General features: G+C 39.4%; 1 protein-coding gene across 3 annotated transcripts in view; it reads right to left on the reverse strand.

Annotated features, from left to right (window-relative positions):
• The window catches only part of TRDN (triadin), a 301,414-nt gene that overhangs the window by 218,866 nt on the left and 64,773 nt on the right, over nt 1-17,775 (reverse strand). For all 3 annotated transcript variants that reach the window (XM_080663584.1, XM_080663583.1, XM_080663585.1), the window contains exon 5: nt 8,750-8,809. In XM_080663584.1, coding sequence (XP_080519710.1) covers nt 8,750-8,809 — 60 coding nt within the window. The remainder of the gene's footprint in view (nt 1-8,749; nt 8,810-17,775) is intronic.

Below are 17,775 nucleotides of genomic sequence, written 5' to 3' on the forward strand. Positions count from 1 at the left end.
AAGAACAACAAAATAAAATCTTGGCAAAAACAAAGCCTCTTTTAAAGTTTCTCTAGGGGAAACCTAGTTTTTGTGAGATAAGCTGTGCTTTCGGAACCCTGATTGGCAAGGCCCCCAGGAGAACACCTAATCGGCGTCTCTGCCTCTGCGAAGGACCAGACCTCTCCCACCCCGGACAGCTGGCTGTCCACAGCACTAAAGGATTTTCTGGTTGACGTGTGCCCGGGTGCAAATGGGAGCATTCACACAAAATCAGAAGAGCGAGAGAGCTGCATTCAGACTCAAAGCAGCATCTGAATGCCTCTTTTCTCTTACCCTGTGGGAGAATCTGGTTCCTCGCAGTCTAAGTTTTGATTTGCAGACACAATCCTGTATGCTGGCATTTCATTAGCCCCCTCAGAAATGGCACCGTAAGAGTGTTCTGAAGCAGCTGGATCCTGTGCTCTAGGGGAGCTGTTCAAAATGGCAGACAGCCACTAAATCTTCTTGGACAGAAACTTCAAACTTTGGCAAGACTGAGCTCAAATACCAAGTTTTAAAATGTCTTTCATCAAAACAATGCAATCATCAATGAAACTGCCTTAATGATCGCTCTAAAATAAAAATCATTTGCTCTGATGATTGCATTTTCTTGTGCATCTCTTTACTTACAACCCCCCAACCAGAAGTTTGCATGTGGAAGGAGAAAAAGGTACCCTCTTTTTTGTCACCAGATCTGTTTGGCAGGTGACATCTTAGCGAGGCCAGTTTTAGCTCGGGGTAAAATAAGCTGGTTGCACCTGCTAGCGCTTAATTTGTTTGTCATCCTTATTTACAAGAAACAAAAGTCCCTTTGGTAGGCTGATAATTAAAAACAAATGGAGTCCACCAGTTGGAATGGCCCTGATGTTTGGCACCCGAGTTGGCATGGCCCTGCTGTTTCTGCACTTGCCCAGATTCTGACCTTTCCTGACCAGAACATTCGGCTCAACTCAACTCTGAAGTGTGTCTCTCAAACTTCCCCATATGGTCCCTCTCCAGCACTCTGCAAGCTGTGCTCTGTGCTTTCACAGCGCTCGGCTCGGGCAACCTGCCAGTCCGGCTCTGTGTCCTTTTCTGAAGTGTATCCGAGCTCACAGTGCTCCTGACCTTGAGGCTCTTACCCAGCAAAGCCGTCCTAGGAGCCCAGCCGTCGGCACTCAGGGCCAGATTGTCAGAGGCCTTTGCTGATCTCTCTGCTCTGAGTTCAAAAATCAGAAGTTTCGGTGTCAATTTTTTAAAGTTTTATTTTGTATAGACCACCATATTCTTCAATGGATGGTTAGCAAATAAATTTAATGAACCCAAACTGGAATTCATACTTGACCTCAGAGCTGCTGTATAGGATGAGTTTTGAGTGCTCAAATCCAAACAAATCAGATGGGAAAGCAAGTGATCATTACACCTTCATATTATAAAAGACTTTGGGGAACATGGTTAGCTGTAATAGATTTTGCTGATTTTTCTTTTAATTAATTTCATTGCTTTTCAGCTTTCTGGTGTTTATCTTGTGGAAGCTATTAGCACTGAAGTGGTCTATAAATTTTAAGTATGTCAATTTTCAAACAGCTTCATAACTTTCATATATATCCATGCTTGCATTCATCATTTTTTTATGAAAGAAGAGCAGGATACAAATTCACTTTAAACCCCTTTAAAAATTCTGCTTTAGCCACCACTAAACAGAAATGCCAGATATACCTTTGGTTAGTGCATATGCCTCTGCGTGTGTTTCATGTTTTTTGTAACTAATTAGTACAATTTCCATTCTGTGCTCAGGCAAAATGATCTACACACTTTAAGCAATATGTAATGATGTAGTCCTGAGTACAGAAACTTTTCAAAGATTGCATTATTCATTCCTGCTACGGGAAGGATTTATAATTTTAAATTTAATATAAGCACCCCACTTTAGAGCTGGTTGGAATCAGGAAGGTCAATTAGCCTGAATCTCTTTGTCCCTGGAGGAGAAAACACAGGCTCATAAGAGTCCCTTGAAGAATAGAATAGAAATATAGTTATCAGAGAGCTAAAGTAGTATTCTTCTCCCAAAACTAGGCTGCCTTGTACATCCCAGAATTATAAACTTGCTCTATGAGCCAAAGTGTGGTGATTGGATTCTCTAAGCATGTTATCTACAATCTAGTCTATAATACCATACACACATCTTTTCCATAATAAAACTACATCCATTTATGTATTATTAAGTGTAGATTAGGCAAATTACCCCAAATTAAAAAGCTCTGATACATATACGTTAAATCACAAAACATAAATTTAAATTCCAAAAGATGAGATTTACTCTGAAATCTGGTTTAATCATATGGGTAACTTCCCCTTCACCCAGGGCTACAGAGACAGAACCTTAATCACTTCCTCCTAAGGGAACAGTCACTATGGAGGTGACACTCAGCTTTGTGTAATCTTCTGTTCTCATTTCCCAGGTTTATTTTGCACTGTTGCCAGAGAGGAAAAGAAAATATATTTTGTACTTTAATGAGTCAATTATATACAGCTGAGAGAAGGCAAAAGTAAAAGTTTATACAAGCTGACTACACTAATTTGTGGGCTTTGAAAGCGTTTTTATAAAGGGTTACATGACATTTAGATGCATTTTAATGTCCTGCCTTTTTTGGCTTTTGAACCACAATCTTCAGCAAAATCCTGTGCCAGCTTATGATTCCTGCCGTGTAATTGATTCCCAGAAACCATTCTAAACCAATCAGCATTATTTTTATATAAATTACTGTTTTTAAAAATGGAACCAGCCTAGCCGGTGTGGCTCAGTGGTTGAGCGTCCACCTATGAACCAGGAGGTGACAGTTCGATTCCTGGTCCAGGCGCATGCCTGGGTTGTTGGCTCCATCCCCAGTCGGGGGCATGCAGGAGGCAGCCGGTCAATGATTCTCTCTCATCATTGATGTTTCTATCTCTCTCTCCCTCTCCCTTGCCTCTCTGAAATCAATAAAAATATATACTTTTTAAAAATGGAACCATTCTGTAAAGTACATGATTTTCTAACCACCATGCTGTACATCTGAAACTAATACAGAATATTATTGAATATAAATTACAATTGAAAAATAAATAAATATGTATATGTAAATAAAAAATATATAAAATATTCCTTTGACTTTGTGCATATGGTAACTGCTATGGGTTGAATGTGTTACCTCAAACAGATGTGACCTTAGTTCGTCTTCACAGAGGTAATTAGCTTGAAATGCAGTCACTAGGGTGGGACTTAATGCATGACTGATGTTCTTATGAAAATGGGAAATTTAGACAGAAACAGATATGCTCAGGGAGGAGAGACAGAGACACGAAGAGAACAGCATTTGAAGATAAAAGCAGAGATCAGAGTGATCCATCTACAAGCCAAAGATTGCCAGCCAACCACCAGAAAGCTGGGAGAAGTGGGAAGAGATTCTCCCTTACAGTCCCCTGAGAAAATCAACCCTGCTGAGACCTTGACTTTGGCTATCAATTGATGGTTTGCAAATTAATTTACTTAACCTCTGTCACTGACAATAAAGTTATGTTATTTTAAGCCACTCAGTTTTTTAAAAATATATTTTTTATTTATTTCAGAAAGGGAGAGGGAGAGAGATAGAAACATCAATGATGAGAGGGAATCATTGATTGGCCTCCTGCATGCCCGGTACTGGGGACTGAGCCTGCCACTCCAGCATGTGCCCTTGACCGGAATCGAAACAGGGACCCTATAGTCTGTAGGCCAATGCTCTTTCCACTGAGCCAAACCAGCTGGGGCTAGCCACTCAGCTTTTGATGCTTTGTTATAACAGCCCTATGAAAGGCCTAAATCTCAACCTACCCATGCCTCTAAGGCCCTACCAGAAAACCACAGTCAAACCTGTTCTGCAACCAAGGTAGCCAATTACCTCCTCAACCATGATCTCTCCTCCAGGGCATCTCTTTGTGGAGTTATACCATCTGCTGGTATCACTCTGTATTTGCTTTTCTGGATTTCTCATTGAACTGAGTCTGATAGCTCTAACTTTTTAGTGCTCTGTGTAATGTCTGGCACAAAGTAAGTGCTGTAAATAAATTAATGTATATTATCATGTGATGGCTATGGCCAGTTTTTCCATGTACAATATGTGCCTTCCAGGGTACCCCCCTTTCCCTTGGCTGGCTCACTCTGATGCTGACCACATGCCATCGGTCAGCACACACTTCTGCCATGTGAACTTTCTCACCATGTCTGAGGTCAGTTTGGCACCTGAACACGGGACAATCCAGGTGGTAGAGCAGAAGCATACTGTTCTGAGTCCTAAAAGGCCCTCCTTTTGTCTAGGAGACATCATGGACCAGGTTCTCTTATCTCAGTATGTGTTTTCCACCAGGTTCTAGTCTTTTTTGGTTTGTTCTGTTCTATGAGTAAATTGAAATGCTTAATAGTTAAATAGAAGCCTAAATGTTATCTGAAAACAACAAGAAAATTTGCAATAGCAAAGAAACAAAACAATATGCAATTAAAAACACACACAACTAAATGGAGAAAAATAATGTTAGTATTTATCTCTGGATAATTACATTGTGGTTCCTTTTCTTTGTTTTTTTGTTTTGTTTTCAAAATTGTCCAGATTAATCTGTATTACTTGAATCTATATCATTATATTATAAATTTTATTGTGGGTGTATCCTAATTACATCTTACAGATTGTTTTGTTCCAATATGAAACTCACTATCAAATACTTCAATTGCTGTTGACCACATAAATTTGACATTAGAGTGGTCCAATCAAAGCTGAATAAAAACAGAAATCTCAAAGGAAAAATTGCTCATAGGAATTAAATACAGCTTAACAAAATAGAGAAAATGGATACTTAATTAATTCATTATTTCAACATTACTGTGTTTCAAGTGTTGGATAGTTTGCCAGATGTTAAAAAAATAATTTGATATTAATACACATTCAGAGCTGGTAGAAATCTGAGAGACCACTGAGTCTGAAGTTCTTTGTTCATAGACAAGGAAACAGAATAATAGGAGTAAATGCCAGGGTTGACTTAGAACATATATGAAGACAAACATAGTTTTTGCCTGCAGTCAGTTAGATCAAGATACCCACAATTAAAGTTTGTGTCAAGCCCTAGCTGGTTTGGCTCAGTGGAGAGAGCATCAGCCTGGAGACTAAAGGGTCCCAGGGTTCAATTCTGGTCAAGGGCACATGCCCCGGTTGCAGGCTTGATCCCCAGTACTGCAGGGGGCAGCTGATCAATGATTTTTCTCTCATCATTGATGTTTCTATCTCTTTCTCCCTCTCCCTTCTCTCTGAAATCAATAAAAGAAAACATTTAAAAAAATTTGTGTCAAAATGCTTAAAGGGTAAAGGCAGGGGTGTAACAGTACCATGGAGAAAGGGTCTCTGCCCTAGATTAAGGGACAGCAAAGAGGGCCTATTAAAGAAACTTACATTCTATCTGAGAACCAAAGAAATGAGCAGAAGCCTGCCAAGTGACTACACAGGAATGGCCAGATGGCCAGAGAGAACTGTATACAAAAGCCCAGAGTTATGAGACAGCAGCAGTGCCTACTTAGAGACTGCCCAACAATTCAGCCTGTCTAAGGCAGAGAGCACGCCAGTGGTCTGGAGTGGCATGGGGAAGCAGGAGGAGATCTGAGAGTGAAGGGGAGTTGATGAGTAGGTTGCAGAGGAGGGAGGGTATGTGTTCAAGTGCACAAAGCTGGGAATTTGTGGGGCTGCCAGTGATCATATGAGAAGGGCTTTATATGCGCCTGTAGAATATGTGGTTTTATCTCTAAGGCTCTGTGATGGCAACAGATAGATGTCTGTGAGTAGCATGAATTGCCTGTATTTTAGGGGTTAATGCAGAGAAATCAGTGTAGGAGTGACTCTCATAATCTGATTGAGAGATTGATTGTTGAGGAGATAGCAGTGGAAGAGGAGAAGTAAGAATAGACCATGTTATTAGTTCAACACAAGGTCACAAGTATATACACTATTCTGATCATAAAGTAAGTTACCACCTCCTTTATGTGGGGAAAAAAAACAAGATATAAACATTAATTAACATCTTAGAGCTTATACCTTAAAGCCAAAATAGGTACTCATTGCCAGGTTAAAAATTAAAGGGCTTATTCCTGAGCTTCATAAAACTGTTCCTTTTGTTCCCTAACAAAAAATATCAAACAAAATAAATAGATGGGCAAAATAGGAATAAAAGTTACCTTGGCCTCATGAATTGAAATCACTTACATAATGTAAATGGCTATAAAAATCACCTAATTTTACATGAAAAAGGGTCAGAATTGAAACATTAATTCTTCGATACTTTAAAATAAATGGGTTAGCATATAATATGAAATTATTTTGGAAATGTATGTTCTCTGGGATTTATATTCTTTTGTTTTCTGCTTTCCAGTAGATAAGTAAATCGCCTAAGTGTAGGATTTCATGGCTTTCCCAATAACTTCACACTCTTAAAAACTTTACAATTCTATATAAGTCCCTTGAAGGAGTAAAAAATAGAGACAATAGGATGTCATATAGCTTCTATCATCACCAACATTTTTATCTCCCTCCAAAATACACCAGCTTCAGCATAATGGATCTTTATAGACTCAGATATTTGCTGGTTTGTCTGTAATCATTGCAGGCTACTAACTACTTGAATATACTGTATCTTTTCTTTCAATAGTTCAAAATGCTTTGATAACAATTAAATTTCTAATGACCTATCACATCTAACCGTAACTGATATGGAATATGGCATATATAAAAACATATATTTATCTACATATGGGAACAGTTATAAAAACACATTTACTTTCTCACTGAACAGCTTGGGAATAAAAAAAAAAGCAGGCATTATTCTACTTGGATGAGGAAACTAAGCAGTAAAACAAAATATTGTGTTACTACTCACACAGAAAAACTGTGGAGAAAAAGAAACTATCTCTGAGGCCTGTTTCAGTGTTGAACAGCTGAAGTTTCAGGATATATATTCAGGTATTAATCTCTAGCCAAGCCTTTGAGAAAGTTATTTTAAACCTCAGCCAAATTCACTGTTTTAATTATGCAAAACTCTCTCGTTTAATAAACCCACTCTACAGCCCACTGCTCAAAGTCTTTAACAGCAGGATTCTAATAGAGCCAGGCCCAAAATGGAAATGGTGCCATCTGCATCCCCCCATCCGCTCTGGCAGCACTGCTATTAAATTAATCGTACAGTCTGCAGGATAAAACAGCAGAGACCCCACTGGTGTGGAACCAGTTGAGTTTCTGTTTAACCCCCAGCAGATAGAAACGCAGAGCCAGCTCAGTCACGGCTAGTCAATCTGTACCTAAGAGCTGTGTCCAATTTCCCTGACCAATGGAATTAAGAACCAAAAAAGGAAAGGGAAAAGTAAGAAGACATTAGTTTCCTAGCTACAAACATAAATAGGTTTCAATTGAGTAAGCTTCAATGTCCCTGATTGTATAAGAATTGGCTGGCCAATATGAAATGAATTCAAACAATAGGATTAAAGATAGAATGTCTGTAGAATGATTCCAGGTCTTCACAAAAGGAAATACATGGAGCATATCTTTTTAAAATGACATTTTAAGTATAGATTCACATGTTGGTATAGTTTTAGGTTAATTATTACTTCTATTATTTGAAACTTTACTATGTTGCAACTTTGATATTTATTACAGGTAATTTTGCATTATCCAGTTTTTATATAATATATATTAGACAACATTCAATTTTTATCCTTCCAAACTTCTTTTACTTTCTGTCTGTATCACACCATAATAGTAATTATGTTTTCTTTCTGCCCTGGCAAAAATTAAAATGGTCAGCTTCACCCAAAACTCATGTGAAACTGACCATTGAGGAGACCTGGACATATTTAAAAATATGTTTTCTGCTTTCCATGTTTCTTTAAAGTTATATGACTTCATGGGCCACCTCCCCCCAAACACACACACACACACACACACACACACACACACACACACACACAAATTAGGCTTGTAAAATGAGCAAGACAATGATGGTCATGCAGCACTGTAGTTACTGGGTTCAGTTCACTTGAAAGGAATATTAATCATCATGCCTCACCTTCCATCTACCACTTAAGGCTTTGTAAGAAAGTTGTAAGGCCTTGCAGTACACATTGAGGTAATGTAATGACTGCATTTCTACACCAAATATTTTAAAGGTACTGCATGGAATAAAAAAATTCAAGGTTAAGATAAATTGAACGCTTACTTATTATAGTATACTAGAGGCCCAGTGCACAAATTCGTGTACTGGTGAGGTCCAGCTGGCCTACACCAGTGGGAGCCAACGGCAGGCCAGCTGGGACAGGGGCTGACTGGGGGTGGGGCCAGCTGTGGAGAGGGGCTGCAGGCCTTCTGGTCATTCCGCTGTTCAATTTGCATATTATCCTTTTATTATATAGGATTATTAAAAATTTTGCTAATAAGTCAAAAATATGATTGTGGTACTATCTTAGTAAATATCAGATGTAAATAATTTAAAGATTATTATACATTTTGAAGTTACTTCTATTCCAATTATTAAATATTATTTCTATATGTGTGCCTGAAGTTAAATGAGAAGTAAAGGTACTTATTTAAACACTATCAAAAATTAAAACAAAGAACACTAAATATGAAAACTTCCCTTTCTCATATAAATGTGTATTATACACTAAATAAAAATTAGAATAAACACAAAATTAAACATTTACCTTTAGTTTGAAGTTTCCTTTCAGTTTTCTCCTCTTTTTCAGTTTTTTCTTTGCGTATTTCTAGGGGAAAATAGAATTTATAATTTAAAAAGTCTTTTTGAAAATGTGCAAAATATGAACCATAGTTATGATTACATAGATATTCACCATGATGCCTAAATCATTATATCTCACAATAACAAGTTATAGGTGCCTAAAAGGATTTTATAATATATTGCTACAAAAAATTACTCATTTATTGAAATAAAAAAAAATGTGAATTACCTCAGATTAGAGTTATTTGAAAAAGCTTAAAAACTTACATCAATGGAAATATATTGTCACTGTTTTCAGTGTGAAAATTGATCCCAAAGTATAATTATTTTTCATATCAGTTATTCTCTTTTTAAAAATATATATTTTTATTGATTTCAGAGAGGACAGGAGAGGGAGCGAGAGATAGAAACATCAATGAGAGAGAATCACTGATTGGCTGCCTCATGAAAGCCCCACACTGGGGCTCAAACCTGCAACCCGGGCATGTGCCCTGACTGGGAATTGAACCGTGACCTTGTGGTTCATAGGTCAATGTTCAACCACTGTGCTACTCTGGACAGGCTGTTTTATATCAGTTACTCTCCATGCAAATTAAGAATACTTAGTAAGAATGTCACTTAGATTTACTAAGATTTAGTTTTTACATATTAAATTAAGAATTTGTGAAATGAACTATAACAACTATCTCATAAAATATGTATATATCAGAAGCAGTGACTCTAAGCTATATTTATAATCAGAATTTGGTATTTAATTTAACCAATAATCACTGTAAGCAGATATGACCCATTTCATAAAATGAATTAGTTGTTACATTTTTCTAAACATCAGGTTTTAAGAAATATATATAATTTGCTGCTAGCTTCAGTATCTAGGCATTGCAAGGGTTAGAAAATGAAGTTAATTCTGAATTTGCAATTAATTTGGATAGATATAATTTGAGATTAGAGTTTGCAAATATGATTACTACCTCTGAAAAGTGACTTAATCTTAAATTCCATGGTTTTTCTTAGGAAAATGTTAATGAGGTTTACTTATTTAATTATCACAACTTTATCCCACAGATGCTCTGACATGGTGCTAATTACTGTATATATTTTAAACTCTCCATTTGTAAATTAGATTTTAAATTTTGGTAAATTTTCTACAAGTTTAAAATCAAGACTAACCATAAGGAAATCCTAAATATCTTCAGAAGAGACAGTTACTGACTCATGTTCTCCTGTTAAGGAGGTAATTGCCACTGTAAAGATTTCCTTCCCTCATTTTTTCTCATTAATTCATCATCAGACTATGCAGGGCCACTGCTCTACCCTCATGCCATCCCTGACTTTGAATATGGCAATAGAGATACAAAAGAGTTAAGATACTCACATCTCTTTAAAAACACAATTCACTAAGGTGCCAGGAAAGATCTCTACAGGGCACAGGAAACGTTCATCTTCCTTGATTTCTCATGTTGTTTTTTTAATTTCTTCCTTATATGTCTACAGAATCTACTTCAAAACAGGGTTTGTCGTCTTAGCATCATGGACTTCTTGGGTTGAGTGGATCATTGTTTGGAGTGCAGTGGGTCTATTCTGTGTGCTCATGGCATTTAGCAGCACCGCTGGCCTCTATGAACTAGAGGGCTATAGTTTCATCCCTGGTCACAACCATGAAAAATGTCTTTAGACATTGCCAAGTGCCCCTGTAGGGCAAAATGATCCCCAAGAACATGTTGAGATGGCTCAGAATTATATTTCTTTTGCTTATCCTTTTGCATTTGGGTTCTATAGTGTTTTCATAATTATGTAACAAAAATAATGTTGCACTGTAATATGTCATATAGCGCTACATGTGTGGAAACTTTTGATCATTGTTTTAAGAAATGTATTGTGTTTACAAAGGCATAATAAAATTTCATCTTACAGATGATAGGCAAAAAAAAGCTAACAGTAAACACACACACACACACACAGAACTTGTATCTTCAGAACAGTTCTAAAGATACAAGATAATCAGCCTCATTACTGTTTATCACCATCCAGACTTACACTGTCCAATGCAGTAACCACTAGACACATGTGCACATTAAGGACGTGATATGTGGTTAGTCCAAATTGAGATGTGATATAAGGATAAGTACACACTGGATTATGAAGACTTACTGTAAATAAGAATGTAAAATAGCTCATTAACAAGTTTACATTAGTTACAGATTATAATGATATAATGTTGGATATAATGAGGTGATGGTTTTAAATTTATATGTCTTCTTGGCTAAACTACTATGCCAAGTCATTTAAATGAACACTACTCTAAGAGTTGCTGTGAAGGTGTTTTGCAGATGGAATCAAAATCCCTAATTGATGTTAACTAAGAAAATGATTCTGGATCATCTGGGTGGGCTTGTCTGATTCCATCGGGAGGCCTTGCAAACAGACCTGCGGTTTCTGAGGGAAAGGGAAGAAATTCTCCCTGTGGCTACGGTTTTGGTCCATGCACGTGGGCTCAAGTTTTCCCGTGACCTTCCCTTCCTGACTTACATAGCCAGTCCCCACAATCACATAGAACAGCTCCTCGTAATGAATGTCTTAATATAAAATATATTAGCAAAATTTCGTACTGGTTCTGCTTCTCTGAGTGAGCCCTGATATCCTGATTGGAGTAAATATGTTATTAAAATTGATTTTTAGAATTATTTTTACTTTTTCAATGTGGCTCCTTAAAATTTTTAAATTACATATGTGGCTCACAATTTATTACTATTGGATGGCATTGATCTAGTCCTATGGGTAGGCAAATGATCTTTTTTAAAATCTAAAGTCATCTACAGGGTTAAATATTTTACAAGTGAATTGAAAAACTAAACTTAGAATGTCCTCCTGCCAATACTACCCTGCTTCCTTCCTCCTATTCTAACCAACAAGGGCTGTGGAGAAGATTGGCTCCTTTTATAACTTAGGCCAAAAAAAAAAAGCAGTATATTGTCAAAGACAGAGTGAGTGGTCTTTGGGCATGTTAAAGGAGTCACCTTAAGAGATGATTTCTTACTCCATGTAGTGGTGAATTTGAAAAGGGATGAAATATTGTAAATTAAAATGTTACATAAAATGCTACACTCAGTGTGAAATGAGAGGCCTTAAAATGGTCATTTAGAATATTTTTCCTTTAGAGGTAGGGGTGTGTGTGTTGGTGTTCCACAAACATCTGTTAGCCCATCAGAAGAATAAAAGAGATTCTGGAAATCACACAGGAGGATTAGACTTGAGTTAGAATCTCTGAAGGATTGGGTGCTAAGGACATCCTGCTTGGAAATCCTTCACAGGCCCCCAGCCTGTCCTATTTTGGGGAAATACACTGCTTGGACAGGGCAGTGCTCTATGGGACTAGATGGGCTGTATTGGTGCATGCCAGTGTTTCCTGCAAGGTAGGTGGAAGCTTGTGCATGAGGAAACTCTATAGTTAATAGAGTAAACACAACCCAGTTGTGTAACTCAGACCAATTTCAAAGAAAAAGCCACACCCCACCTTTTTTTTTTTCTGATGCTACACTTTAGCCTAATCCAAACCAGGACAACCCAATGATCTGAGCATATCCACTCAGAGTTTTTGCAAGTAGGGGTTATAGATTAACACACACACACACACACACACACACACACACACACACACACACACAGACACACACACATCTCTACAGCTCAGAATGAGCAGAAATATGATGACTTATATGAGCATTTTTTTTTGCAAGAACATCATGAGCCTATTTTTTAACTGATGTTCCTCTGAAGACCCTTAGTACTTCTATGGAGGCACGTGTAGGCAAGCACAGCTAACCTTGTAAAGGCATTACACACCCACATTCTTTTCTCACAAAATGAAAAAGAATTCATTTCTGATGATTCAAACTTAAGGATAAATTAAATGCCTCTGCATCTTGTATTGCCACATTGCATTTTCTTTGCGGATTGGATTCCATCACTACTGTCACCGTCTGTGGCTATCAGATGTCTGAAGAATCCAGTAAAACCTCTACACAATGTGCCAGTTCTCTCTCCACACACTTCAGCCAGGAAATGATGACCATCCAGGCACCTGTCCAAATGAGTACAACATGCTACCAATTTAGACTGCACAAGGATATTTTCTTCATAATCAGCTGATGCCTGCTTTGTTACTCTCAATTGATCTTGTCAACTAAGAGCCATTTGTATAAGAACACAAAATTAAATTTCAAAGATTTAAATTGGTAAAATAGAAATTTATTGCTCTATGGTTTTTAACAAACTTCAAAGAAAAATAAAATTCTTTATATTAACTAGTGGCCCAGTGCACAAAATTCGCGCACATTAAAAGGGGGACCCAGAGTCAAGTCCCCACTCACCCACATGTGCCTCAAAATCGTGTGAGACCCAGACCCGGCCGGCCCCCCCACATTGGGCTAGATCCGGACCCGGCCAGTCCCACCCTTGTCAAGCCCTGCCGGGCAGGGGGCATAGCCTCAGGTCCCCTGGCCTGGCACCAGGACGGGGGGTGTGGCCTGAGGTTCCCCAGATGGGGTGGAGGACGTGCCTTGAGGTCCCCGTCAAGCCTGACCAGGTGAGGGACACAGCCTGAGATCCCCTGTCAAGTCCCGCTGGGTGGGGGGCATGGCCTGAGGTCCCCCAACACGCTCCGCCAGGTGGGGGGGGGGGCACAGCCTCAGGTCCCCTGGCCCAGCACTGGGAGGGGGGCACAGCCTCAGGTCCTCTGTCAAGCCCCACTGGCAGGCGGGCACAGCCTCAGGTTCCCCATCAAGCCCCTCTGGGTGGGGGGTGTGGCCTGAGTTCTTCCGACCCAACACTGGGTCCCCCATCAAGCCCCGCTGGGTGGGGAGCACAGCCTGAGGTCCCCTGTCAAGCCCCACTGGCAGGCGGGCACAGCCTCAGGTCCCCCGTCAAGCCCCGCTGGGTGGCGAGCACAGCCTGAGGTCCCCTGTCAAGCCCCACCAGGTAGGGGGGCACAGCCTCAGGTACCCTGGCCCAGCACTGGGAGGGAGGGCGCAGCCTCAGGTCCCCCATCTAGCCCCACTGGGCAGGGGGTGCGGCCTGAGTTCCCCAGACCCAGCACTGGAGGTGCACCTTGAGGTCCCCCGTCAAGCCCTGCTGGGTGGGGGGTGCAGCCTGAGCCCCAGCCTGGCACTGGGGCGGGGGGAGCAGCCTGAGGTCCCCTAGCCCAGCACCAGGACGGGAAGCGCACCTTGAGGTCCCCCGTCAAGCCCTGCTGGGCAGGGGCGTGGCCTCAGGTACCCTGGCCTGGTGCCAAGGCAGGAGGCACAGCCTGAGGTGCCCCAGCCTGACGCCAGGGCGGGGGGCACAGCCTGAGGTCCCCTGTCAAGCCCTGCTGGGTGGGGGGCATGGCCTGAGGTCCCCTGTCAAGCCCCACGGGGGTGGAGAAGAGCATAGCCTCAGGTCCCTGCTGATTGCTCCTTAAGGCTCCTTAAGGGAACTTGGCCTCAGCTGTGGGTGCAGCCATCTTTGTGATGGAGTGATGGTCAATTAGCATATTCCCTCTTTATTAGATAGGATACTAGTGTCTAGTTATTTAATAGTGTCCACAGACAGATGACTGCTTCCACTGTGTGTAAAATGACAGCAATGTGTGACAGCAAAAAAGCTGCATTTAACATCATGACAGTCTTTAAGAACAGTTCACTTGGACATGAACCAATCCTGGACACAGGGACAAAGAAGAAAGTCAAAGCAGTCACTATTTATCTCCAAATATGTGTGCTTTGCAATTAGGTTAGATACCTATAAGTCTCAGCATCCGGTCCTGGTTAGAATCATAAGCCATTTTGGTACCAATAAAGCTTCAAGATTGTTTTGTGGCGTACAAGGTCCAAGATTCCCCTGGTGGCCCAAATTAGAATGCTTAGGTATAATGCAGAATTTTCCTAGTGAATGCTGCACATTCCACGGGAAACACACAATCACTCTATAGACCAGCGATTTTCAATTGGTGTGCCACAAGAATTTTTAAAACATGCAATACCTGACTATTTAGTCAGGGCCACTGACATCTTTTACCTTGGATTGTCAAATAAAAAAGTGACAACAGCCAACACAACAATAGCGGTCTGGTGTGAATGAATCAAAATTATACTTTTTTTCTGTCAGATCGGCAAAAAGTATAATATATTTTTTGGTGCGCAGCAGAATTTTCGTAATTAGTTTATGTGTGCCATGAGATGAGAAAGGTTGAAAATCGCTGCAATAGACAAAATCTTTAAAATGTCTCCAAATTAGAAGTGACGATTTGTTTTATTAGCTTGGTTCTCCTTCGTCTTCTTTAGGCATTTAATTCTATCAAAATGTGTTCATCTAAGCTCTCTGTCTCCCATGATGCCAATAGCAATCAGGGACCAACAGATTTTCCCAAGACTCTCTGAGATCAACTTTTTCATATGTAACTTGGGAAAAGAGGCCATGGGTACTAAAAATGGAAAGAATGCCAGCGATAGCCATCAATGGGACCAAAATTAGTGAAACTAGGTTGCTCTAATGATTCTGAAGAATAATTTTATTTTGTAGTGAAGTCTTTCTGAGTTCCTTTGTTATACTACATGCATTTTGCTTGTGATAAGTAGTTTCTATCTACTTACAATCATAACAAAGCTTATTGTTGAGTAGGTAGTTTATAATTTTGTTTAAGACTTACGTGGCCAATTTAAAGCAATTTTTCTCTATCTGTATGATACATTGTTAATAAATAAAAAATATTATGAATCAAGATTTTTAAATGACAGACTCAAGAAGGTGAAGGGGTAATCTCTGTCACCAAGGCAACCATCCTGATTCTTTTAGATGACAACCCAGTTTATTAAATTATTATGAGGGTTGTGAATTTCAAAGAATGGCTTTTATCATTATGTTTTCTACAGATATCTCACAAGCACCAGACAATGTAAAATGCCTACTTACATTTTTTCTAATTTTAATATTAAAAATTCAAATTATTTATTCATTTGAACATATCTCTATTTGCAAGATTCTGCCAAGTGTGATTAGTACACAAAAGTATAATTATGATAAATAACCAAGCAAACCTTTTCAGCTTTTTAGTAACTAATTAAGAAATATTATGGGGATCTTTTTTGTTGAATTCTCACAATTTTAGATAAATATACCAAATGATGTATAAGTCTTTGTATTTTTCCAGGATTTTCTGATGATTTTCCTGTTGGTAAACAAAAATTCTGAGGAAAGTACACTACTGGCCAACTATTACTGAAGGAAATAAAGAGAGATATTTTCTCCCCCTCAAAGCACCTTGTGTTTGTGATTCAGTTGGCATGCACTTCAGATACAGTGATAGACAAATACTGAGGACACTTTCCTTCAGTAATGTTGAATACCATAAACATAGAAATAGTTTGGATCTTTATTTTGTTAGGTTTAATTCTTTGCTAAATGTCATAAAATAAGCTAAACTTTAAAAAAAATTAGTGGTCTCAACACAGCATTCTATTGACCCCTACAAACATTTTAAAATAAAGATAATACCTATTCCATTTCATTTTTACCATTAACTGAGTCATCTCACACTAATCCATTTTTTCCTTTGAATTTTATTTTCTCAATTATAAAATGAGAAGCTATTTCCCACAGGTCCATGAACCAGACAGAGGTGAAAATGATTGATTACATATGATACCGTTTAGGAGATAATCACTAGTGGAGTTTACAGATTTGGATAAGGTTTTGACAGTGTCAGTATTTGAGCTTCATATTGGATGATATACTGGACAGGATCAATGTGGCTGTACATCAGAATCATCTGGGGATATTTTAAAATCTATTCCTGAGCTGCAGTCCAAACTTAATCAATTACTGTAGCCTCTCATGGTGAGGACCCTTTTAGAGCTCTCCAATTTCAATCAGCTCTCAGGTGGTTTTAGAACCACAGTCAGAATACTGTCTAGACCGATGTTTCTCAAATTTTAATGTGCATATGAGTCGCCTGGGGAATCTTCTTAACATGCAGATTCTGATTCAGTTGGTCTAGAAGGAGCCTGGTTCTGCATTTCTAAATCACTCTCAGAAGATGCTAATGTGGCTGTTCCATGGAGCACGTTTGAGTTGTGATACAAATCAGGGAGAGTCAAATACACTGGTTTTGCTGAAACACTTGGGGAAAAGCATAGTCTTCTCTCCTGAGTTGCTAAAACAAAATAAATAAATAAATTATATATATATATATATATATATATATATATATATATATATATATATGTGTGTGTGTGTGTGTGTGTGTATATATATATATATATATATATATATATATATATGCCTCAAACTTCTGGTGATCATAATTGCCATGGAGAGGATAACCTGACCAAGAATTAAACAAGTGAAACACATGAACAAAGCAAGGTCAGGAGCAAAGAGAGAGAGGGGGATTTACTAATGACATTAAAAAACCTGTATCTAGATATCTTCGAGCCAGTTTTACTCTTGTATTTTTCACTTATTTGAAGTAATCCTATATAATAAAGAGGTAATATGCAAATTGATCATCACACCCTCACAAGATGGCTGCCTATGACCAGGCCGGCAAGGGGGTAAGTGAGGGATGACAAAACAACTGAACAAGCAGGCTGCGTGGGACGACCGGTCCGGCAGGGGTGTTAATGAGGGCTGACCAAACAACTGAACAAGCAGGCTGTGTGGGACGACCGGTCCGGCAGGGGTGTTAATGAGGGCTGACCAAACAACTGAACAAGTAGGCTGCATGGGATGACCAGGCTGGCAGGGGTGTTAATGAGGGATGACCAAACAACTGAACAAGCAGGCTGTGTGGGGCAACCAGGCCAGTGGCGGGGGCAGTAAGGGAGGACCAAGCCTGCAGGGGGGGAGTGCAGTTGGGGACGACCAGGCTAGCAGGGGGGGGCAGTTGGGGGCAATTAGGCTGGCAGGGGGGGCAGTGAGGGGTAGGCCAGCGGGGGGGAATAGTTGGGGGCAACC

The sequence above is a fragment of the Plecotus auritus genome, assembly GCF_963455305.1.
Source record: "Plecotus auritus genome assembly, chromosome: 4".
Lineage (NCBI taxonomy): Eukaryota > Metazoa > Chordata > Mammalia > Chiroptera > Vespertilionidae > Plecotus > Plecotus auritus.